This window comes from Parasteatoda tepidariorum, chromosome 9 (genome assembly GCF_982258835.1).
Source record: "Parasteatoda tepidariorum strain Cologne lab strain chromosome 9, Ptep-v5.0, whole genome shotgun sequence".
Lineage (NCBI taxonomy): Eukaryota > Metazoa > Arthropoda > Arachnida > Araneae > Theridiidae > Parasteatoda > Parasteatoda tepidariorum.
In genome coordinates, this window is record NC_141763.1 from 6,886,385 (window position 1) to 6,911,024 (window position 24,640).

Consider the following 24,640-nt stretch of genomic DNA (forward strand, 5'->3'; position numbering starts at 1 on the left):
ACTTGATTATAACAATAAGGGTAAAAAAGGGTGTCAAGTTGTTAACATTTCCAGTGGATCTAGTTATTTTCATATAATATATTAAAAATTTTATATTTAATTTTAGCTGGAAGGATCCATTTTCGTTAAGCGTTCCGTTTCTCTCTTCAGTGCTTTAGATAAAAAAAAAAAAGTAAATTCTTATGAATCTGTTTGTTCGCTTGCTGATATTTGTCTTCATTTTAAAAGCAATGTATGTATATATTAAAACGATTTTGTTGAAATTGTATTCCCAGATAACACAGTGTAAACAGATAATGTGTCAAAGAATTAATGAAGGTAGGAGTTTTAGTTATGTCTCACTAGAGTTGTACATTAGGCTTATCATCCATTTAAACTTAAATCTGAAGGGGTAGGAAATTTTCTCCAGATCTCTGTACATTTGGCACAGCAATGTGATCGACCACAGGCCTCTCGATTCCACAGATTTCAATAGCACATATATCGCATGTACTCGGTGGTGTCGAGGATCGAGCACCGCCCCCGTCGAGGACTAGAATGGCCCTTAAAACCCCTATTAACCGGGAACTAAGCTTAAATGGAAAAATCTTGGTCAAAAAACAAAGAAAAAAATTTGTCGCACTAATGTCAAAATATGAAAAAGCAAATATTTAATTTCTCTCTTCTTTTCTCTTTCTTGTTGTTGTCGTTGTTGTTAATTTACGTCGCACTAGAGCTGCACAATGGGTTATTGGCGACGGTCTGGGAAACATCCCGGAGGATGACCCGAAGACATACCATCACAATTTTGATCCTCTGCGGAGGGGATGGCACCCCCGCTTCGGTAGCCCGACGACATGCGCGCGAAGTCGAGCACTTTACGGTAGCACAGTTTAACGAGGACCAATACCGCACACCCTCGGTCCCTACGCAGACTGATCCAAGTGGCACTTGCACACTGACCGCAGCCAGTGATGTTTGACTTCAGTGATCTGCTGGGAACCGTGTCTTAACGATCAGTCCACTGCGAGACCTTTTTTTTTCCCTCAAAGGTGTTTTTTTTTTTTTTTTTTTTTTTTTTTTTTTCAGGGTCTATGTATTACCATTGCAAAATTTAGGTCTTAACTTCAATTTTTGAGGAACTTTCTCTTTTCCTTACTTAAATCCTTTTCTTTTTTATTTATATGATCTAAATAATTAAAAACAATTTATTTAACTTCATTAGCTATTTAAATCCTTCCAAGCATTGTGTCCCTAGGAAAATTTTACTAAAATTCCCTGTTATGTAACATTATTGCCAGATATGATTAAAAAAAAAAAAAATAAAAAAAAACAAAAACAAAAAAAAAAAAAAACAGACTATTTAATGCAAGAAAGCCTAAAACTGACAGTTCGGAAAAATAAACCGAACTCTCTAACTATTTTTAAAAGTACTTCAATTTCACATACACAAAAACTCACTCATAAATAATATTTTGCAAAGAAATAAAGAATTATCATTACTTGCTCTTATAAAAAAAAATTATTTTTCTGACATTACAACAAAACTTACAATTATTATTTATATTTTATGCTATTTTATATTATTTTCTATATTTTATAAATTTATATTATTTTTTACTATATATGATTTTCATAAATAATTTACTTACTGCAATTGAGATTTTATAATTAAACAATTTCCAGATTATAAAATTCAAGATTCAAAGCAAAATTTAATAAATTTGTAAAAACGTTGTTGTGTGTAAAAACGTCTTTTAATAACAACCAATATTTTAAAACTTCCCACACTAAATTTTATTACGAAAACTAATTTTGAGAATTATCTTTTAACCTGTCTTTTGATATGTATGTTTTTTTTCATTAATAAATATTATATACATTAAAGAATCAAGATTGATAAATTTTTCAAAATACTTTAATTCTATTTTTACAATTTATGAAGTTTCTGGAAGGAAAAAAAAAATTAAATCAGTATTTTAAAATAAAGTATATGTCTCTTTCATGCAGTAAGAACATGGAATTTAAAAGTAGACTCATTTCTTAGCAATTATTTTGAAAAAACTTATATACGGTAAGCGATTATTGCAAAGTAAGAAATTAATAAATAAATGTTAACAAAATTAACCAAAAATAATCGTTTCTATTTCATGTTGATTGAAGTAGAAAATAATAATTATAATATTAAAATTATTTTTCATAAACTAGTATGGTGAGCGATAATTGAAATATAAAAAAATAGTGAATCAATTTTTACATAACAGAAAAATAAATTTTTTATATTAAGATCTTTGAATAATAATATTTATTAGTATTCGCATAGCACTAGAGTAGGCTCGAACCTAGGACGCCGTACCCTTGAGGCGAACGCTGTAACCACTACACCACGACTCTTGTTCTTGACAGAGATAATTTAAATTTAAGTATAATGTGTTTCTACGGTATGTTCGTTGCATGTCAAGTTGTAGAAAATGTTTACATTATTCAGTATTTCGGAAAATTTCTTAATTTTCATCATAGTTTAGTTATATAAGAATTAAAACTCATATTTCCCTTGTCAGTTACTGATAATGAGCCGACTCAATATTATCAACAAGCAAATATTTATAACCAGTTTAATGAAACAAAAATAATTATAAGTATTAAAAATTAAATATGAATTGTGATGAAAATCTGCAATGTTCAGTTTATTCGAATTCAAGAGAGACGTAAAAGATTATCTTTCTTGGGCTCTCACAGGTTCATCCTTTTTGTTTGAAACATTTTTACAATTAAATTTACGTTTATAATCCCAAAAAATTTACGTAAATATAACTATGCAACAAAACGTCAATTTTTCGCTAATAAAACGTTTTTAAAAAACGGTCAAAAAATGGATAAAATGTACACGTTAAAATAACGTATTTTAAGTACGTATTTTTAACGAAATATTTAAAGGGAAAATTGATAACGTTAAAATAACGTAATTTTAACGTATACGTTTTAACGAATGAAGAAATGGTGAAAATCATTACGTAAAATTAACGTAATTTTAACGTATACGTTTTAACGAATGAAGAAATGGTGAAAATCATTACGTGAAATTAACGTAATTTTAACGTATACGTTTTAACGAATGAAGAAATGGTGAAAATCATCACGCGAAATTAACGTAATTTTAACGTATACGTTTTAACGAATGAAGAAATGGTGAAAATCATCACGTGAAATTAACGTAATTTTAACGTAAGACCAAAACCTTATAACGGACAAACGGATTTTTAACGTTTATTTGCCCTTTCATGCTGCATGGGATGTTGTGTGTGATCGAGACTAAGTAGCAACAGCTCGAGGAGGTGGATAATGACGCATTCACAAGTAGCGAGTCAACTGTTTAATGAGGACCATCCATCGAAGTAGACGAGTTCAGATCGAAGTGAGCGTTGCTGTCTAGTTAGGCATGTTCGCATCACGTCAAGGTCACCAATGTGGGGAGACTTGTTATCGACCTTGTCTACCTTCATCTATGAAAAGGTACCCCTACATAGAATCGAGTTAACATGTCTTATATACTAGTGAATATACTTTATTAACAACGTTGAACAGCCAACCCAATTTTGTGTTTACAACTAAAAATAAAAATTTAACTCCGTAACCATGTCATTTATAACCCAACCCAGAAAACAACAGAACTCCTGAATTAAGTATTGATCCAAAATAGCTTTCGTAAATGACTTTTTGATGGAATTAACCTGGATTACAAGGAGAGGGAAGCCACGAATACCTTTACCTGACAGCAAGGTGATTTAAAACTATTATCTGTTTCCAATCTTAAAACCAAATCTAATATTCGTATCTACCAGCCATTGCTTTGATTTAAACCTTTGTCCTCTGTCCTTTGAGTCATTAATAAAAACTTAAGATTAAAACTAAAGTAATGAGTGAGGGCCAAATTATGTTGAGGACGGAAAAAAATGGAGAAAAAGGAACTTTAGGGGTATAAAGGGACATTTATAAGGAATGTGGAATTGCTGCAATATCAGGGTTGCCACTCCACAGGGAAAACCTAGAAAATACAGGAAATTTAAAAATCACCTAAAATAATAGGGAAAATGTTGGGAATTTTGTTTCTTATTTTTGTCTTTAAAAAAATGGTGACCACTCAAAGCGTAATCTGTGGGATATTTAACCATGATATTTCATCTATACTAAACTATTTTATTTGCTGTAGCATAATTTAAGTATGTTAAACCGTTTTCCCAGCAATTAAAACTAATAAATATAGTTAGCCTAATATAGCTCACACAAGAACACAGTAATTGTTGCTTTCTCTTAATATATTGTGTATAATATGTACAGGGAAAACACAGGAAATTTTTTTTACAGATTTGAGTGGTAACCCTGAATAGCCTATTAATTTAGTGCATTTCATTACAAAATTGTTGAAAAATATTGAATGATTGTTTACTTAGTGTCCGCTCGAAACTTTCAGAGCAAAATCAATTCTTTGGTGTATTCCTAAAAACATGATGGTAGTTGTGAGTGAGCTGTGAGTGAAAATTTGCTGACCAAAACAGGATATCTGCGCACCTGGGTAAATTGAAGTATTGAACAAAATTTGTCATGATTTTAACTTTTTTTTTAAAAAAATGATGGAAAGTCATAGATTTAGGTCGCCAAAAGGCTAATTTTTAAAATGAAATTTACCCCCCCCCCATTTCATGGTGCCGCGAATATCTAAATTAGTAACAAAATCCCCACTCACAGTCATATTTTATTAAAATATAAAATGTTTTTTTTTTCATGTTCTTTAAAAATTATGGTGTTTTCTTTCAAAAAATGAAAGAAAAAACATTTCTAGAGCAAATTATCTTTTAAACTTCTGTGATTTCAGAATTTTTGTTATTATTATTATTTATTTATTATCAATTTAAGATTTTAGCTGAAGAAAGCCAGTCATTGTCGAATTTTTTTTTCCGAAATGAAAACGTAGAAATCAGGAGTATTTCTTTCCTTTCAGATGAACAAGGGAAGCATCTTTAGAATATAAATCGGCAGAAAAAAATTTTTTGTTTTTGTTATTTATTATTTTTATTTTATCAATTTCAAATTCTAGCTGAGGCATAGGCGAGTTTTTTTTTAATTCCGAAATGAGAACGGAAAAATCAGGAGTATTTATTTCCTTTCTGATGATCAAGAAAAGTATCTTTAGAATATAATTCTGCAGAAAAAAGGGCAAAAAAAAATATTTGCTTTTGTATTTTTCCCCAGCTATTTTATTGCTTGAACTCTTTCTTTACTCTATTTTTTAAATTTAAAATAAATAGGAGTATAGACAGACATTTCAATTAATGTTATTATAATGCTTTTTAAATTTATTGTTGTGTTTTTGTCGGGAGAAAATAGTAACTTCCATAAGTCATGAAAAATTCTTGGAATGAGTCATGGAAAGTCATGAATTTGAAAATCTAAGATGTAGCAGATACCCTGTGAAAAGTATTTTGAAAGAAGACATAAAAACTAGTGAATACAAAAAATACACACAGATATTTAGGTTGAGTCAAGTTTTTAAACGACATGTAAAAAAAAAAAAAAAAAAAAGAATTAATGAAGATCTGATTATCCTATTAACCTTTTGCTAAACAGTTTACTGCTTTTGAAAATATATTTGTAAGATTAAATGCATGTTAACTAAATATATATTCTATAGATATTACTGGCCAATTTTCTGGCTCAGCCTGAAGCTCTGATGCGAGGAAAGACCACTGAAGAGGCTGAGGAAGAACTGAAAAAAGCTGGACTCCCTGATGATAAGCTGAAAAAGATATTACCACATAAGGTGACTTTCTTATTACTTGAAATAAATATTTGATTAAGCACATTAACTTCCTTCTCTAATGGTTGCACTTTCTGTCAGTCCTTATAATAATCTATCTTAAAGTAAGGGAAGTTGGATCGAGATTGTGTTAGCTCGAAAACACTACAATAACTACTGTAAAACCTCGCTACAACAATATTTTGGGGACCAGATAAATATATTGTTGTAGAGGGAGTTATTTTTATAAAGAGTGCCTGCATACTTAGTGGACACGATAAGATTTTTTTAAATTTTAATGTTATATCTGTATTAACTATAAATGTATTTATATATTATGCAAAAAGATTAATTTGCAGAGCGTTTTTTATGGTTAAATATTAAAAACAAATTCAGAAAATAGTATCGTAAACATACCTGAAAACCTATTTTATTGAAAATAATCTGATATTTTTGTATGTGTATTCATTTTTTTGTACTGTCAAGTCTACCCACAAAGTATACATTGAGTCCAAAGCACAAAAATGATTTTCGTTTGTGAATGGTGCTTCTCCCACCCTCTGCGGAAAAAAATATCTTTCTGGTGTTAATGTGATGCTTGTGGTCATTTGTGACTCGTGATCAGCTTTTAATATGATGGAAATGAAATCAGGTAGGAATGTTATATCTGTGACTTCTTAAGAGATAGGGGAGGCAATTCTATATATATTCTATTGTATGAAGTGTGCACTTTCTTTCTACAAACAGTGATTGGTTGTCATTAAAACATCAATAATTTGAATGGTTTATCTCCAAGAAAGCTTAAAAAGGCAACCGAAATCTATTTTTCTATGTTCCATTGAAAAATTTTTAGATACTTAGGCATTGTTTTAATAACTGTTTAGTTTGACAAAATAATTCATACTTTTTGAATTTTTTTTAAAATTTATTATACCTTTATGTTTATTTAATTTTATTTTTTTAATTCATTTATATAATTTTGAAAATTGTTTTATTATTTGAGGTTTAAAAATGCTTTGAGTTTTTGGGGTCATCAAAATATGCTTAAATTTGTTAAAATTATTGCATCGTGTCTTAAAAATGATTTATTTTATGTGCGTGAAGTTTTTTAGTTCGTTTTTAAACATTATGGTATACTAAAGGAGTGTAAAACATTTTTGTGCTTGGGGACCAAGCATGCTACTAAGAGGACCCCTGATCATATGTCAAACTTCTTCAACTTAAAGACATGAAATTCTTTTTTAAATACTGCCGTTATGTAATTCACATTAGTTATTATTTTCATCACATTAGCTATTAAGCTTATAAAGTATTAAATTATGATGCATAGTATCATAACATATTTTACTTATTCTTCAGAATAGGTATTAATAAAAGGAACTAGCATGTTAATTTTAAATAATAAAATATAAAAAAAGTCAATAAATCCAAGTCAAAATTCTTGATGGTTTATGTTGGTTTCATTGTGATTCATGATGTTCTAGCAATCATTTGATGGTCACCATCATTTTACATTCTGCTTTCATGGATTTTGATATGCCAACAAACTTCCATTTTTTCTATGATGGAAAATGCTACCTTAATACTAAGATGGTTAACCATCAAGAGAAGGTTGATTCTCTCGATCAACAATCCGTGATGGTTACAACTATACATTTCGATGATGGTTTAATGGAAATTCTTGTTTGTTCTCAGGAGTATACTATCAAAATAATTTGGTTTTTCTAATTTGGATCATCATAAATCAGTCCGAATTTCAACATTGTGGCGATGGCGGTTCATAATCGTTCCAACATTTGTTTCTAAGAAACTATGATGAAAATTTTTGATGGTTCAAAATGAACAAACCATCAAAACAAGTTGCTATTCTTATATTGGGCCATCATAAATCATTCCGAAATCCTACATTGGGATGATGGTTACTTATGTTGGTTACTATCAGAAAATATAATAGTTTATGATGGAATTATTGAGGGTTAAAATCAAGATTATGTTAGTCCATCAATGAAAAACCATAAAAAATTTGAACTTGGGAAGAAAAGCTTTTTTTAAAAATAAAAGCTGACCTTTTTAATAAAAATAGACCACTTAGCCTTTTCCGGAAAAGCCCGGCTTTTTAGCAACTCTGAGTATTAATTTGATGTTTTTTAAACTCTTGTATAAAAATATTTTTTCTTTTCTAGGTTTTCCTTGGTAATAAACCCACAAATTCTATTTTATTGGATAAAATATCACCTCTTAACTTGGGTTGTTTAATCGGTAAGTTCTATATTTTTAATTCCATAATTCTTAAGTTTACTTTTTTGTTTCCAAATCTGTTTGATTTTGTTAACTTTATGCATTGTCATCGTAAGTATTTTTAACGGAAACAGGCAAAATCGGGAAAATTAATAATCAATTACAGAAATTTTTTGCCATATTAGCTAGCAATTTGTAATAATCACACAGAATATCTGCACTAATGTGTTTGTATCTAATATTAAGGCATTAAAACTATTTTGCATAACAAATATGTTACGTAATATTTCTATTGGTGAGCTCATTTATCTATTTTTTTTATCATGCATTTTTTATCAATTTTTTTATTTATCAATTTTTTTATTTATCAATGACTAATTAATATTTTTTTTTTCTTAAATTTTCTGTATAAAAAAAATTGTTTTTTTTTTTAAACTTTAAATTAAATTTCCGTAAACAATATAATAGTAATATCAGTTAATTTAATGCTCATCTCTTTTTGACTTAAATAAAATGAATGACAAATTTAAAACTAAAACTATTGTTTTTTATTAATTTATTTTGTTTACTATCATGAAATCTTTATTCATGAAATAATCAAGAAATTTAGGTTATAGAAATTATCAGTTTTGTTTCTAAAATAGTTTTTCTTTGGATTTATATTTTAATTCTTAATAGACGTCATGAGTAAATTTTTGAACTATGATTAAAGTCATGCTATTTTTATGAACCAAAAACTGTAAAATGCTTTGAATTGTACTCTGAAAATCTCAGCAAATTTGGTGTTGCCTGCGGAATTGATGTCCCGAAACTTAGTTTAGCACAGTGTAAGTGATTCATCTACCCATGCAATGTAGTTCTAAGCTTAAAATATTGTATAATATGCTTTTGTTTCTAAATTTAAAAAAAGTTAAAATTTGTACATGAAGCATTTTGTTAGAAAACACGTGTTTTTTAATTCAAAATTGGGAATTTTTTATTTCATTATTATTATATGGATATATATGATAAACAATATATTCAATTAGGGAGTCTTTGTTACCACACAGTTTTGACCCAAATTTTTCATGACCGTTTTACCTAAATATAATTGGATTTAAATGTTGCAACACTCAATTTTCTCCTATATGATCTTGTAAAGTCTATGAAAATAATTTTGCATTTTGTTAATGTATATTATCAATTAATTGTTAAATTACAACAAAAAAGGAGAGCAAAATATGAAAGGGAAATATATCTGGGTTTTTTCAAAGTAAATGTAGTATCATGTCTAATACAAATGTGGAGTTAATAAACAGTTTTTCTTCTTCAATTTCAGCTATGTATGAGCACAAGATCTTTACTCAGGGTATTATTTGGGACATCAATTCATTTGACCAATGGGGGTAAGTATTCTAATCTATTTAGTTTATCTTTAGTTAAAACTTTATTTAACATATTTTATTTTTTTTAAAGTGTGTAAAATATCATTGATAATGGCCCTGACATAAAATTTCTCAATTTGTATTTTGATTTCAATTTGCACAGTAATTTACTATTGTGCTAATCGATAAATCATAGATACTATTTACCAATTCTAGTTATTTCAAAAGAGCGTTTTTTTTTTACCATTCAGTGTTTCAGTGACGCCTGGTGGCTGAGTGGTAGCTCTTCGTGCGCCCGTGCCACAGGTCTTGGGTTCGATCCTCGGGCCGGGAAAGGTTGACTCAGCCTTTCATCCCTTCAGTGGGACGATAAATGAGGACCAATCATGCTTGGGAACTAAACACTGGGGGTTCCGAGTTCGGCTGACCACCTGCCCGGAACATCTGCTCCTGTACCCCAGAGCCCAAGGTCAAGAAAACTGAGATGGATATGGTAGGCCTTGGGCTGTCGCGCCATTAGTTTAGTTAACAGTTGATGTGTGAGAGTAAAATCATAGTCATATATGTAGAGAGAACAAAATATATGTTATTCTCAAGTCCCCTATCTTGAAATGGATTCTTATAGATTGAATGAAACAGTAAGGAGTTTTACTTACTCAGGATTAATTATTACCATTGACAGCAGAATGACTCCTGATATAAAAATCCAACTCTATCTGGCAAATAGGGCTGTTTATGGGCTGAGAAGATTTAATAAATCTAGGTTTCTTTCTAGAAAAACAAATTTTGTTCAATGCAGAAATCCATGTGGGCAGATACCCTGTTCATACTTATTTAGATTAAATTTCCATTAAGGGTTTCTGACACAGTCTAGCTTTCTTTCAACTAATTGTTACCCATATGTCTCTAAACAGAGATCTGTCAAGGGTATATTTACTACCATTTAACGGTACCTTCCCAAATTCAACTTTAGGAAAAACGGTAGTTTCACAAAATACTTTTAATGAAGCAAGCTCTCATGCAAACCCCATTCTCCTTGCAATCTAGAGAAAAGAGGAGCTTTTTCGCCAGATGTCTTTTACAAAAAGGTAGCACATGTTTGGTCAGATACTGCAATATGGTATACCTAACCTTTTTTTTTAGCTGAGTTTTTTAAAATTAAACAACGAGGATCTCCCTCTGTAAACCTTACAGGAAGTCAAAATTCGAACATTATTTTAAACATTGAAACATTATCTTAAACACTGTTGTAAATTCATTCTGACAGACCTTTATTTTTTATGAATTTTTTTTTTTCTATGTGAAACTTTTTTCTGTATGACCTAGTCGAAAATATTCTCTTAATGAAAATAACTTTTAGTGCCAGTACTGTTAAATGCATGTTTTTATTGAATTCAAGTTGAAATTTAACTATGGACAATGATTTTTTATGAAATTTTAAGCCCGCAATTTTACAATAGCAAAATTATCTTTTTTATATGGGGAAAAATATACAGAAATTTACTTGTCATAAGTGATTTTTATTTTTTTCTGTATGACCGAGTCGAAAATCTTCTCATAATGAAAATAACTTTTAGTGCCAGTACTGTTAAATGCATGTTTTTATTGAATTCAAGTTGAAATTTAACTATGGACAATGATTTTTTATGAAATTTTAAGCCCGCAATTTTACAATAGCAAAATTATCTTTTTTATATGGGGAAAAATATACAGAAATTTACTTGTCATAAGTGATTTTTATTTTTTTCTGTATGACCGAGTCGAAAATCTTCTCATAATGAAAATAACTTTTAGTGCCAGTACTGTTAAATGCATGTTTTTATTAAATTCAAGTTGAAATTTAACTATGGACAATGATTTTTTATGAAATTTTAAGCCCACAAATTTAAAATAGCAAAATTATCTTTTTCATATGAGGAAAAATATACAGAAATTTACCTGAAATAAATGATTTTTATTTGAAGTGGCAGTTTTTGAAAATATTTCTTACTTTATCATATTTTGGTGTTGATTTTTTAACATAATTTTTAATTTTCCCAAATTTTGTCTAAATTTTCACAAAATAGACCCTTGCTAAATGAATGTTGTAATTCACAGTAGAAAACTATTTATTTCTTTTTTCAGGGTTGAATTGGGAAAGCAATTAGCTAAACTGATCCAACCGGAGTTGAAAGGAAAAGATCCAGTATCATCCCACGACAGCTCTACAAATGGACTCATTAATTTCATTAAAAAGCATAACTAATCTCGATGTTGAAATAATTTCATTTCCTGTTTTAAAAGTACCTTAATTACCCATCGTTTGTTAAAATAAATTGAATGGAAATTCCTTTAAAACTACTTCTTTATTCAACATTATTTTTCGTGTTGCGTAAAGATTTAAAAATCTATTTAGTTTAACAATTATTATATTTTTATTCCTGTAAAAAACTGTGTGCTTGAATACTTAATCTAAACCTTATATCATCTTATTCAACTGAGTGAATTATGAAATGTATATTAAATTTGAATGAAATGTTGTGGATATATTTTACATGATGTTATTGTATTTATCATTGAATACAAAAGATTTGAAATTACTGTTTTATGACATAAAAAATTGTGGATTTATTATTACTGTCAAAGATTAAATGTTTTTTAATTTATCTGCATATTGTGTGTGTTTTATAAGCATACTTATTTAAGTAACAGTATTTGCTGAATTACAAAGTTCAGTAATATGAGCTTCGGTATTATTCTTTAGTTTGAAAATATTTGCTTTTTTTTTAATCTTGTGAAATTCAAAAAATTGAAATAAATTGATCCTAAATATTTCTTTCATTTTGCTGTTAGTGTTTTTGATAATTTTTTTTGCACCTTCTTGATTGCTTTGGTAGTCAAAATTTTTGGTAAATTTTATTTTTAATATTTTTTATTAAGGAGATTTCATTGCTTTGTTAACATTCTTTTTTTAACTTCTACTCTTTCTTTATGTTGAAAAAAAAAGATATAATGAGAGTGTAATTTATGATAGAGTATTCAGTTTAACCTGGGAAGTTGCATACTAATTTCATCATTACTGTAGGACATGTGTCACGGTTTGTACATGAGTAAACAAATCTCTCTCTCTTTTTATATATATATATATATATATATATATATATATATATATATATATATATATATATATATATATATATATATATATATATATATATATATATATAGCATAATAGAGAAATACAAAAAGGTCAAAAAGAAAAAAAAATTGAGAAAAACAATAAGTTTTATTTACGGCGCATACGCTGCAAGTAAATAGAACTCATAAAATACATTCAAAATGTAGAGAAAACTTGGAAAAATTACAGGACAATTAAAATAGAGAAAAACAATAATAATAATAAATATAATAAAAACCCTAGAAAAAAAATTCCGAAAAAGGAGAAAAAAATTTATAAAAATCAGGAAAATACAAGATATAATCTTCTTATCAGCTCACGCGATTATATCTGCAAAAAAGGAGTGCTTTCTAAAATTGTATCAATATAGCCGGAGTGAAATATATCAATACAATACTGTGAAGAGCACTCGAAAAAAATTTTACAAAAAATTTACAACAAATAAAATATAACACTTTAAGTAAAAATATCATGTAAGAGCAGAAAAGGAAATATGAAGGAAAAACAGAATAAAATATAAAATAGAATTTTTTTATTATTATTTTTCTTTTTCCATTGTCCTGTAATTTTTCCATGTTTTCTCTATACTTTAGTTTTGGTATTTATGGGACTGCAGACATGTTTTGTACAATTGTATTTATGACGGTTGATGAATTTACATAGGAAAAAAAAGAGTAAGAAAATGGCTTTCGCAAGCGAAAGTGAAAATAATGCAGGTGATATTTCAGATTGTAACGATGTGAACACATACAAGGACTAATATTGATTTTTTTTCATTCATCCGAGATAATTCGGGATAGTAAACTAATGGTAAATTAACTATTTTTTACACATAAAAAAATTTAAATTTCAACTTAGAACTTGTGTATTAGGTTTGTTTTAGTTCCTTGTATTTATGATTGAAATAAAATAAAAGTTAATTTTTTTTTTTCATTTTTTTTTCTTTAAAAAAATTGGTGAAAAAGCGGTTAAATATATATTTTTCTTGGATAAGTTTTTCTCATTGAAGCTTGGTATAGCACCCCTTGTGTCACTTTAAAAAGAATCCATCATTCAATTAATTCATTTAATTATTTATTTTTAAAACAATGATGGTACAGCTAATTTTGTTGTACCTATTTTTCAGTCAACATTCAAAAATACAACTTAAATGACTAATTTATTTTTTTCCAAGAGATGGCATAATCATTAAAAACAAATTTTCTCTTCGTGTTGTCAGTGCTTGCAATGCCCTTTACTGCAGATTCTGCGGAAGATGTCATGCGCTTCTGGCACGCCATTATCAGCTGCATATTTGATGAGGTCATGGGCTTCCCTGCAATACACCACAAACACTGGATTAGAGAAATTTTAATGTTAGTAGGCATGTAACGAGTATTCGGCCCTTTTGTCAAATATTCAGTTGGCCGAATATTTGATAAAAAAAATTATTTGGAAAATTTACTAAATTTTTTTTGGAGGGAAATTTTAAAAGATTTGACAAAGAATAATCTCAAATCGTAATTTATACTAAACATTATTGGAAATACTTTTTACACTTATTTATTAAGTTCTAAGACTTGTTAATTTATGTTCTGAAAGACACACGGAAAAGATAAAAATTGAAGAATCAGGGTTGCCACTCCTCAGGGAAAACCTGGAAAATACAGGGAATTTAAAAATCACCTAAAATAACAAAGAAAATGCAGGAAATTTTGATTTTTTCTTTACAAACTGAGAAAATACAGGGAATTTTGTTTTTTAATTTTTGTATTTTAAAAAATGGTGACCACTCAAAGCGTAATCTATGGAATATTTAACCATGATATTTCAGCTATATTAAACTATTTCATTTACTGTAGCATTATTTAAGTATGTTCAGCTGTTTTTCCGGCAATTAAAAGTAATAAATATAGTTAGCCCAATATAGCTGACACAAGAGCACAGTAATTGTTGTTTCCTCTTAATATATTGCATATAACATGTACTGGGAAAACACAGGGAATTTTTTTTCCAGATTTGAGTGGCAACCCTGAGAATTGAAACTAGATTATTTTATACTGAACTGAAAGAATAAGGTTTGTAATGCTGATTTTTTTTCCCTTTTCATGCTATATTCAGGAAAGTCAATTTCATCGTTTTCCCAACACTTTATAATTTAAAAATTGAGAACTTTTTTTTTTTTTGGTTTCATTTGTGCTTGTTTTTCTGTTTAGCTAAAGTGAAGCATGTTAATATAGCGTTTTTAACAGTCTTTATTCTTTTGTTGTCACTTTTATATATACAGGATGTCCCAAAATGACCGCATAAACTCTGCACAGCTAGATTCCTCATTGGAAGTACATAAAAAGTACAAAAAAAGAAGCTTTCCTGTACGATTCATAGTTTGCGATACGAAAAACAAAGTATGACGTCACTGCCGGTGCAAGAAAAAAAAACACTTAATTGGACATTCCACGGCATGCTCAACCCTGCCTCGACATGCACGGCGGACACTTTGAACATCTGCTTTAAATTGTGCATAGTATACTGCTGTTGATATGTTCAATAAAGTGTTTTTTTCTTGCACCGGCAGTGACGTCTTACTTCGTTTTTCGTATTTTTCTAGTAAACTATGGATCGTACTGGAACGCTTCTTTTTTTGAAGTTTTTATGTACTCCCAACGAGGAATCTAGCTGTGCAGAGTTTATGCGGTCGAATTGGGACACCCTGTTTATAGATATATAATTTATTTATTTTTAAATGTTGCTGTTTGGCTATCGAATATTTGTCTATCCCTTACTAAATGTGAGCAGAATAATATATGTTTTTATATAGATAATAATTTGTGCTTATTTTCTTAAATGCAGAAAACTAAACTTTTACACAATGGTACATATATAAGAAGCATGCACAACATTACTATTTTAACGATGAAATAACACATCTAGCCCTCCTTAATAATAATTCCTAGTGTGTTTTTAAGAAATGTTTTTGCAAAGAGCAAAATGTCATTTTTAATACAAATAGGCGTGCAACGTTGATTGTTGTTTAGCCATCTGATTTTTTAAAAACTCAATGAAAAAAAAAGTTATGATAGAGTTGGTTTTCTTTTAAATAGAAAAATAGTTTGCATCAGTGGTGAACTTTTTACTGCGTATAACAGAATTCATAATAAAAGTATTTGTTAAGATTTGAGGCAAAACTGAATATCCTTACCCTTTCTTGACATCTGTGTCAAATCCTTGCATGTGAGCTACGGCTAAATTGTATGCCGAATGAGGATGACCCTGGTCAGCTGCTTTTCTGAAAACAAAAATCCCTTTATTTCAAACCTATAACAATGTAGTCTTTCTATGGATAAATTTAACATAATGCAGTGGTAGCCTGTAATAGTAATAAACATGTCCACGCACATATCCTGCAATAATGGAAGTCTCTGTGTGGAGAATTGTTATCGACTATGTAAACCTTCATCTATGAAAAGGTACCCCACTATAGAATCGAATTTACATGTCTTATATACTAGTTAATTGGATTTGTATACTTGTAGTGGTAGATACACTACAGTACTCCCCCACCATAATTATATTTGTGATAGAATTCGATGAACGGATATCACTAGTTGATTCATTGCTGTTTTGTGAGAAGTCGGGAGAGCTGTATTACGATCACCGTACTTTTTGAGTGCTGATCGTGAGAGTTGTATTCAGTTCACGGTCGTGGTCGCTCCTGTGTTGCCTTTAGCAGTCGAGTGTATAGGTTGTGTGTGATCAAGAGTGAGTAGCAACAGCGTGAGAAGGTGGATAATGTCGCAGTCACAAGTAGCAAGCCGACTGTTCCATGTGGACAATTCATCGAAGTAGGCGTGTTCAGTGGGAGTTTCTGTCAAGGTAGACATTTTCACATCACTTCCGGGTCACCAATGTGGGGAGAGTTGTTATCGACAATGTCAACCTTTATCTATGAAAAGGTACCCCACCATAGAATCAAGTTTACATGTCTTATAGCGCATTACTAAAAATGCTTTTAAATATTAAATATTGAAAAAGTACAATGAGAACTTTCTTTGAAAAAGTACAAAAACAACTTAGAAAATTGCTTGAAACTTATTATGTTCAAAAAAAGCTTTTGTTGCCAAATGCGATTTCCTGCAAAATTACGTTTTTCTTTTCATGGTATAAGTTTAATAAGTCACAAGTAGCAAGTCAACTGTTAAATCTGCACCCTCCATCGTAGTAGGCGTTACCGCCAAGACAGGCATGTTCATGTCGAAGTGGGAGTTTCTGCCAAGGTAGGCATCACGTCCGGGTCACCAATGTGGGGAGAGTATTATCTACCATGTCAATCGTCATCTATGAAAAGGTACCCCTACATAGAATCGAGTTTTATACTAGTGAATTGTAGTAGTGATTTTGTAGTGTTAGATACACTACCATTACGCACTTTAACGGGTTAATGTGCAGAGGTAAAGAGCTTACCTAAACCAGTCCATTGCTGCTGTATGATTTCGCTCCACACCTTTACCTATAGTAGTACAATGAATCTATAAATGATATATGAATGAATATATACTATATGAATGAATAAGAGAGAGAGAGAGTATTTACCATTGAGGTATTTGTGGGCGATGGCGTGCTGTGCGGGGGAGTGTCCAATGTGAGCGTACAGGTGAGTGACGTGGAAGTGGAGGTAGTCAAAGTGGAAGTACGAGAAGTACAGAAGTGCCAACACAAACGAAAATGCCGTCAGCTTCAAAATAAGAGGGGGAGAAATATATTAATCCTATCATTCAATTCTATATAAAACTTTCAGTGTCCAGATAGCCACAATATGTGTACAATCTGCAACCTACCAGCAAGTGATGTGCGGTCCGCGGTTGCGGTTCCCAGCAGATCACCGAAGTCAAGCGACAGTGACTGTGGTCAGTGTGCGGGTGGGTGACCACTTGGATCAGCTTGCGTAGGGTCCGAGGGTATGCGGTATGGGTCCTCGTTAAACTGTTCTACCGTAAAGTGCAGGTCGTTGGGCTACCGAAGCGGGGGTGCCATCACTCTGCAGAGGATCAAAATTGTGATGGCATGTCTTCGGATCATCCTCAGGGATGTCTCCCAGACCGTCGCCAATACCCCATTGTGAAGCTCTAGTGCGACGTATATTGACAACAACAAATCGAATATATCTATTAAAAGTAATATTTTTTAACCAATATAATCTTTTATGACATATGAATATATAAGCATGGTCCCGCAGTGGACTGATCGTTAAGACCCGGCTCAAGTAGCACTGGCTGAGGTCAGTGTGCCGGCGGGTGACCACTTGGATCAGTCTACGAAGGTATCGAGGGTATGCGTCCTCGTTAAGCTGTTCTACCGTAAAGTGCAGGTCGTTGGGCTACCGAAGCGGGGGTGCCATCCCTCTGCAGAGGATCAAAATTGTAATGGCATGTCTTTGGATCATCCTCAGGGATGTCTCCCAGACCGTCGCCAATACCCCATTGTGAAGCTCTAGTGCGACGTAAATTAACAACAACAAATCGAATATATCTATTAAAAGTAATATTTTTTAACCAATATAATCTTTTATGACATATGAATATATAAGCATGGTCCCGCAGTGGACTGATCGTTAAGACCCGGCTCAAGTAGCACTGGCTGAGGTCAGTGTGCCGGCGGGTGACCTCTTGGATCAGTCTACGAAGGTATCGAGGGTATGCGTCCTCGTTAAACTGTTCTACCGTAAAGTGCAGGTCGTTGGGCTACCGAAGCGGGGGTGCCATCCCTCTGCAGAGGATCAAAATTGTGATGGCATGTCTTTGGATCATCCTCAGGGATGTCTCCCAGACCGTCGCCAATACCCCATTGTGAAGCTCTAGTGCGACGTAAATTAACAACAACAAATCGAATATATCTATTAAAAGTAATATTTTTTAACCAATATAATCTTTTATGACATATGAATATATAAGCATGGTCCCGCAGTGGACTGATCGTTAAGACCCGGCTCAAGTAGCACTGGCTGAGGTCAGTGTGCCGGCGGGTGACCACTTGGATCAGTCTACGAAGGTACCGAGGGTGTGCGGTATGGGTGCTCGTTAAACTGTTCTACCGTAAAGTGCTCGACTTCACGCCCAGATCGTCGGACTACTGGATCGGGGGGGGGGGGTCATCCCCTCTGCAGAGGATCAAAATTGTGATGGCATGTCTTCGGATCATCCTCAGGGATGTCTCCCAGACCGTCGCCCATAGCCCATTGTGCTGTACGTAAATGAACTGCAACAACAGCAGGGATGGACTCGACTATCCCTGCTGTGGCCTGTTAACTTGCGACCTCATGCACCGTTACTTTCCTTTGAAAAAAAAGTATAAATTTTCTTGGTCTTTGTTTTTTGGAAAGAAAAAAGTAATACAAATGAATAAATTGTAATAGAGCATTAAAAAAAATTAAATTTTAAGTGTTTTAAATACTATGAAATAAATCACAATCTAACATGCAAATAATTTTGGTGATTAAAAACTTCAGTTTTTCCAATATATTATTTATTTATTTTATACACCACACGGCACCCTCTTGAAGTTGCGTTCATCTTACTCCAGGGTGTTCAATTTCTTCCGTGGTACCGATAAAAGACAGTAGATTTGTTGTTATGGTTCATTTACATTGGAAGGCTATCCCCTCAGCCATCACGACCCATCCTGAGATTTCTTCTTTATATCAGTCATTGAATAGCTGACCTACTTTTTGATTTGCGACTTCAGCTCCGTAGGCTTGTCATTTTGAACAAATCCAGAAGACAAGGAAACTCCAGTACCCCTAGAGCAGTCTTTCCCAAACTTATGACTATTGTGTACCCTTTCTAAATTTTTCGTAACCCTGTGTACCACTAATAAAAAAAATGAATGCATTTTTTACTATAAAAAAATTGCACAAAAGTTACAAATCACAACTGGCTGTTGACGCCACTCATTATTAACTTTTAACTCTGCAAAAAATAGCCAAAAGAAAAATACGTAATCGTAAATTTTCATGGCTAGCTTTGTTTTTAAATAAAAGTTTTTGAAAATTTCGTTTGTTGCAAAATATTTCGCATAAGAACGCGTACCCCCGCTAAACTGTTCCCGTATCCCTGGGGGTACGCATACAACACTTTGGGAAACACTGCCCTAGAGGTATTGATTTGTTATGGGAATATGGACGACTTGGTGACAGATTTAATGTGCATCAGTCATTATCACACAGGGTCTTCAGCCGACGTGGATCGAACCAACGACCTCAGTGCTTTACCTACCAGGCTATCCCGGCCCCCTTCCTGATATTCATTGAAAAATTTAATATAGTACAATCCAGATTTCCTATAAATCGAACACCACAGCACCGATATACTAGATTTGGTAGTTTTGAAAGCCCATCCATTGAACTTGTTGTAGTTCATTTACGTCGCACTCGAGCTGCACAATGGGCTATTGGCGACGGTCTGGGAAACATCCCTAAAGATGATCCGAAGACATGCCATCACAATTTTGATCCTCTGCAGCGGATATGGCACCCCCGCTTCGATAGCCTGCATGCGAAGTCGAGCACTTTACGGTAGAACAGTTTAACGAGGATCCGTACCGCGCACCGTCGGTCCCTACTCAGACCACGCGGCCACCCACCCGCACACTGACAGCAACCAGTGATGCTTGACTTCGGTGATTTGCTGGGAACCGTGTCTTAAAGATCAGTCCACTGCGGGACGCCCATCCACTACTGAAGAATTTGCCACTGATCATATGAAAGATCGAAGTATTTTGTAACAGTAATCATCTTTTTCATTTTCTTAAAACAGTTTAATATAACCGAAGCCATTTTGGACAAATCTTCACGTTTTTGCATGCAGTGAAATAATTCGTTTCCACTTTCTTTCTTTCTTTTTTTTTTTCTTAAACCCATTTGAATTTCGAATAAACTGAATGCGTTCCAGAACAGAAAATGCAAATAATTGCCACCAACTATAACAATCATGCTCCGTGGAAAAATTATTATCAAGTATGTGTGGTCGCCATGACACTACAAAATAAACGTTTGGATCGATTTTCCTCTCATTTTTATTCATTGTACAATAATAGTATATTTCATTACATTATTAAGTCTTATTCTTTGAGGAATGGAATTTAATAACTATTTAATTTTTATTAAAAAAAACAGAGTTTTTTTATTTCTCAATATCTAGTTAACGGATTTCATTCAAATTTTGGCTTTTGTAATTTAAATTTACACGGCTTATGAAGAATTCAGAAATGGTATATTTTGCAGTTATTTTCCATCCTTCTCTCTCTGTTAAAAAAAAGAAGAAAAAAATTAGGATCGATGCAGTTGCGAGTGCTTAACTTAACATAAAAACTATAAAATTTAGATTATACGAAGGTGTGTAGAAGAATGCACAGGAATGGAATAAAAATATATAACATTAGATAATTATTTCGAGAATTATTAACTGTTAACTTGGTACGAAATGCCATGCTTCACAGACCCAAGAATAACAAATAAAGACTTGAAATGGCTATTATTACTGTTAAACTTCAATTTCCGAGAACCAATTTGCCAAGCTATCAAATAATCAAACATTTCAAGGATTTTACATGTATATATATATATATATATATATATATATATATATATATTAAATAATTAATGAGTTTTATTAACTGCGCATAAGCTTGAAGTAGTATATAGAACTCATAAAATAAGTTAAAATATTGAGAAAATATGGAAAATAATAAAAAATAATGACAAGAGAAGAAAAATTATTTTTTGAAAGTATTCTGGTACGAGTAAATTCATTTTAATTCGCTCTTCACTATCTAGATTTCCTTTCGTGTTTTGTCCTGTAATTTATTTGCATTTTATTTCCTGTTTTTTTGCTTTATATGTTTTATTTCATATATATTTTTTTACTTAATGTGTTCTACTTTCGTTTCAATTTTTTTGAGTGCTCCTCACACTATTGTATTGATGTATTTCGCTTTGGCTTTATTGATACAATATCAGAAAGCACTCCTTTTTGCGGATATAATCGTGTGAGCTGATGCAGAGACTATATCTTTTCTTTATTTTGCTTTCCGGATTTTTACATTAATAAAAAATATTTTTTCATATGTTTTTAAAAACTAATTTTAATAATTTTTCGTCTCTTGTCATTTTTTATTATTTTCCATATTTTCTCATTATTTTATACATATATATATATATATATATATATATATATATATATATATATATATATATATATATATATATATATATATATATATATATATATATATATATATATATATATATATATATATATATATATATATATATATATATATATATATATATAATATGCGGTGTATCCACACCGATATTTTTTAGTTAATTAGGTGAAAGAAGCATGATGATGAAGTCCAAATTGTGCATAATCTTCTTTTATTAAGTTGCGATGGTGAAACAGCAGTTTAACCCCTCTCCAAAGCGGGAGAGGGGGAACACATATCCCGTCTAAGCTGACGGATTTTATTTTAGCATGATAAACAACAAAAAGCCACGCACAAACATTAGGTCCTGCGTTATATAGGATGATTAAAAAGAGTAAAAAGTCCAGTCATATATCTTTTTTGTATTCTTACGCCTCATCAAATTTATTTATTACTCAAAGCAAATCGTTTAATCTTTCATTATATGGAAGTGAAAGATCTTAAAATAACTTTTCTTTTAAAGTATAAATCTAATTATTATTCATTGGCATGTTTTTAGCCTTGAAGTCCCAAAATAGAATTTCTACCCTTATCCTTTACTAAAGATATTTTATGAAAAGGAATGAAGTTTTAATGCTTTTATTAATACAAAAGTATTTAATTTTTGTATTACATATATATATATATATATATATATATATATATATATATATATATATATATATATATATATATATATATATATATATATATATATATATATATATGTATGTATATTAAAAACACAATGCGAATCTCCCATACAGATAGGTAGGTACTTTATTGACGTCGCACTAGAGCTGCACAATGGGCTATTGACGACTGTCTGACCATCGCAATTTTGATCCTCTGCAGAAGGGATGACTCCCCTGCTTTGGTAGTCCGACGACCTGCACACGAAGTCGTGCACTTTACGGTAGAACAGTTTAACGAGGACTAATACCGCGCACCCTCGGCCCCTACGTAGACTGATCAAAGTGTTCACCCACGTAACATACACTTAACGTAAGATAATTCATAAATAGTTTAGTTTCTCTTTTTTTCTTCGAAACCATGCTTTATTTGGTTTTTCAAACCGGTTGTTTTGTTGACTCATTAAAAACAAAAGAAAAAGTGATATTTTTAGCCCCAAATTAAAAGTAACTAAATCATGAAAATGTATTTTGTAGTTTTTGTAGTTTATTTGCGTCTTTCTAGAGCTACACAATGGGCTATTGGCGACTGTCTGTTGAAACATCCCTGAGGATGATCCACAGACATACCACCGCAATGTTGATCCTCTGCAGAGAAGATGTAACCCCCGCTTCGGTAGCCCGAGGATCTACGCGCGAAGTCGAGCACTTTACAATAGAACAATTTAGTTAGAATCGATACCGCTTACCCTCGGTCCCTACGCAGACTAAACCAAGTGGTCACCATCCCGCACACTGACTCCGGTGTTCTACTGGGAACCGTGTCTTTACGATCAGTTCACTGCAGGACGAATCTCAAATACAGTGGACTAAAAGGCAATCAATTGAAAAACAAAAAGAAACGACTTCTTTAAAAAAAAAAATGGTGAAATATTGCATCAGAAACAAATAAAGATTTTTCTCCATAATAACAATGTGAATTTGATGTGGTAGAAATAATTTTTGTATTTTTAAAATATATGCATTTAAATTTGAGCGATTTATTTTATTTATAATTTTTTTCTTTAACTGAATCTTTTAAGTTGGTGTAGGCCCACATCAATTCGGAAAATCGGGAATCTACTCAATTTATGAGATTAAAAACTTTATTTTATATGATATATCTTCGGGTTAAGTCGAAATTAATAAAATTAATGTGAGGAAATCCAAAATTTTTTACAGTTTGAAGGATTATTTAACAGACATTTTCCTTTAATAAAAAAATAATATCGCTTTTCGGGAATTCAATATTTTTTATTCATAAACAGATAGGAATCATAACATAAGGCCGGGATAGCCTAGTTGGTAGGGCATTGGGCCCATGTCCAGGAGTTTTAGATTCGATCCTGGCCGACCGAAGACTCCCCGTGAAGTAAAATGGTGACTGATGCATGTTAAATCTGTCGAGTCGCAAAGTCCTCCTTGTTCCCATAATACCTCTGGGAGTACTGATACAGGAGTTTCCTTGTCTTCTGAATTGATTCAAAATTACAAGGCTACGGAGTTGAATATTGGTAGTCGTAAACCCAAAATTGGTTTGGCTGTTCAACGACAGATAAAATAACATAACATAAATAGAATTCTTGTGCGTAGAATAAAACATTTTCTAGATTCAATTAACAGATGCTGATATCATGCAAACCGCCCTATTTTCGGGCAAAAATAGGGTAAAAAAAAAGGGCAAAAATATTTTTAAAACAAATTTCAAATTACTCTTTGAAATTTCTAACTATTTTCTGACACAAATATTTTGAAGCTCTCAACTTTTTTCTAAAAACTGCAATCAAATTTTTAAGATAAGTAACTAGGTCAGTGTCATGTATGTTTACCCCATAAAAATATTTTGTTTCGACCCCGATTCAAACAAAATTTTTTAAAAAAAAGTCATGAAATTTTAGTTTTTGTTCTTAGCACATGTAGCTCCGATTAATTCTAGCTTGTTGCGAATAAATAACAATCTTGGAAGTCTTTTAAGATTCAACAAAATACCTTCTTACCTCTAAAAATGTATAAAACCAACTTTCTGGCTTTTTTTTCTTCGCTAACACCACTTTGCCCCCAAAGGGTACATCCTCGTCTGCCGGAGGAATATACCTTCGCCTCACTGGCATGCTTTCGAACAACTAGATGAGAATGTTCCGAGAGAATGTTTCTCAAACCAAACAATGGTTGCCAAGGAAACGGGTTTTACTTATTAAATGAGCTTTCAGAAAGTTAATA

General features: G+C 31.5%; 2 protein-coding genes across 2 annotated transcripts in view; one reads left to right on the forward strand and one right to left on the reverse strand.

Moving 5' to 3' along the window:
* Pgi (glucose-6-phosphate isomerase) overlaps positions 1-12,195 on the forward strand; it is a 52,205-nt gene extending 40,010 nt beyond the window's left edge. The window contains exons 14-17 of the mRNA XM_043052754.3: positions 5,669-5,797; positions 7,957-8,032; positions 9,330-9,396; positions 11,500-12,195. Coding sequence (XP_042908688.1) covers positions 5,669-5,797; positions 7,957-8,032; positions 9,330-9,396; positions 11,500-11,620 — 393 coding nt within the window. The 3' untranslated portion in view covers positions 11,621-12,195. The remainder of the gene's footprint in view (positions 1-5,668; positions 5,798-7,956; positions 8,033-9,329; positions 9,397-11,499) is intronic.
* A 1,425-nt stretch (positions 12,196-13,620) lies between these two features.
* Positions 13,621-24,574, reverse strand: LOC107457131 (uncharacterized). The gene is made up of 5 exons (XM_016075208.4): positions 24,418-24,574; positions 17,103-17,244; positions 16,974-17,019; positions 15,712-15,798; positions 13,621-13,848 (listed from the first exon to the last, which is right to left on the reverse strand). The coding sequence occupies exons 1-5, from the start codon at positions 24,529-24,531 to the stop codon at positions 13,749-13,751; spliced, it is 489 nt and encodes a 162-aa protein (XP_015930694.1). The 5' UTR covers positions 24,532-24,574; the 3' UTR covers positions 13,621-13,748.
* Positions 24,575-24,640: the final 66 nt, after the last annotated feature.

What these genes read in the sequence shown, in the direction of transcription:
- LOC107457131 (XM_016075208.4), bottom strand. Translation starts at nt 24,531, where the DNA reads ATGCCAGTGAGGCGAAGGTATATTCCTCCGGCAGACGAGGATGTACCC. An exon ending in GGTTTTATACATTTTTAGAG is followed by an intron (nt 17,245 to 24,417) that starts GTAAGAAGGTAT and finishes CTTATTTTGAAG; the next exon opens with CTGACGGCATTTTCGTTTGT. An exon ending in GCAGCAATGGACTGGTTTAG is followed by an intron (nt 15,799 to 16,973) that starts GTAAGCTCTTTA and finishes TTTTGTTTTCAG; the next exon opens with AAAAGCAGCTGACCAGGGTC.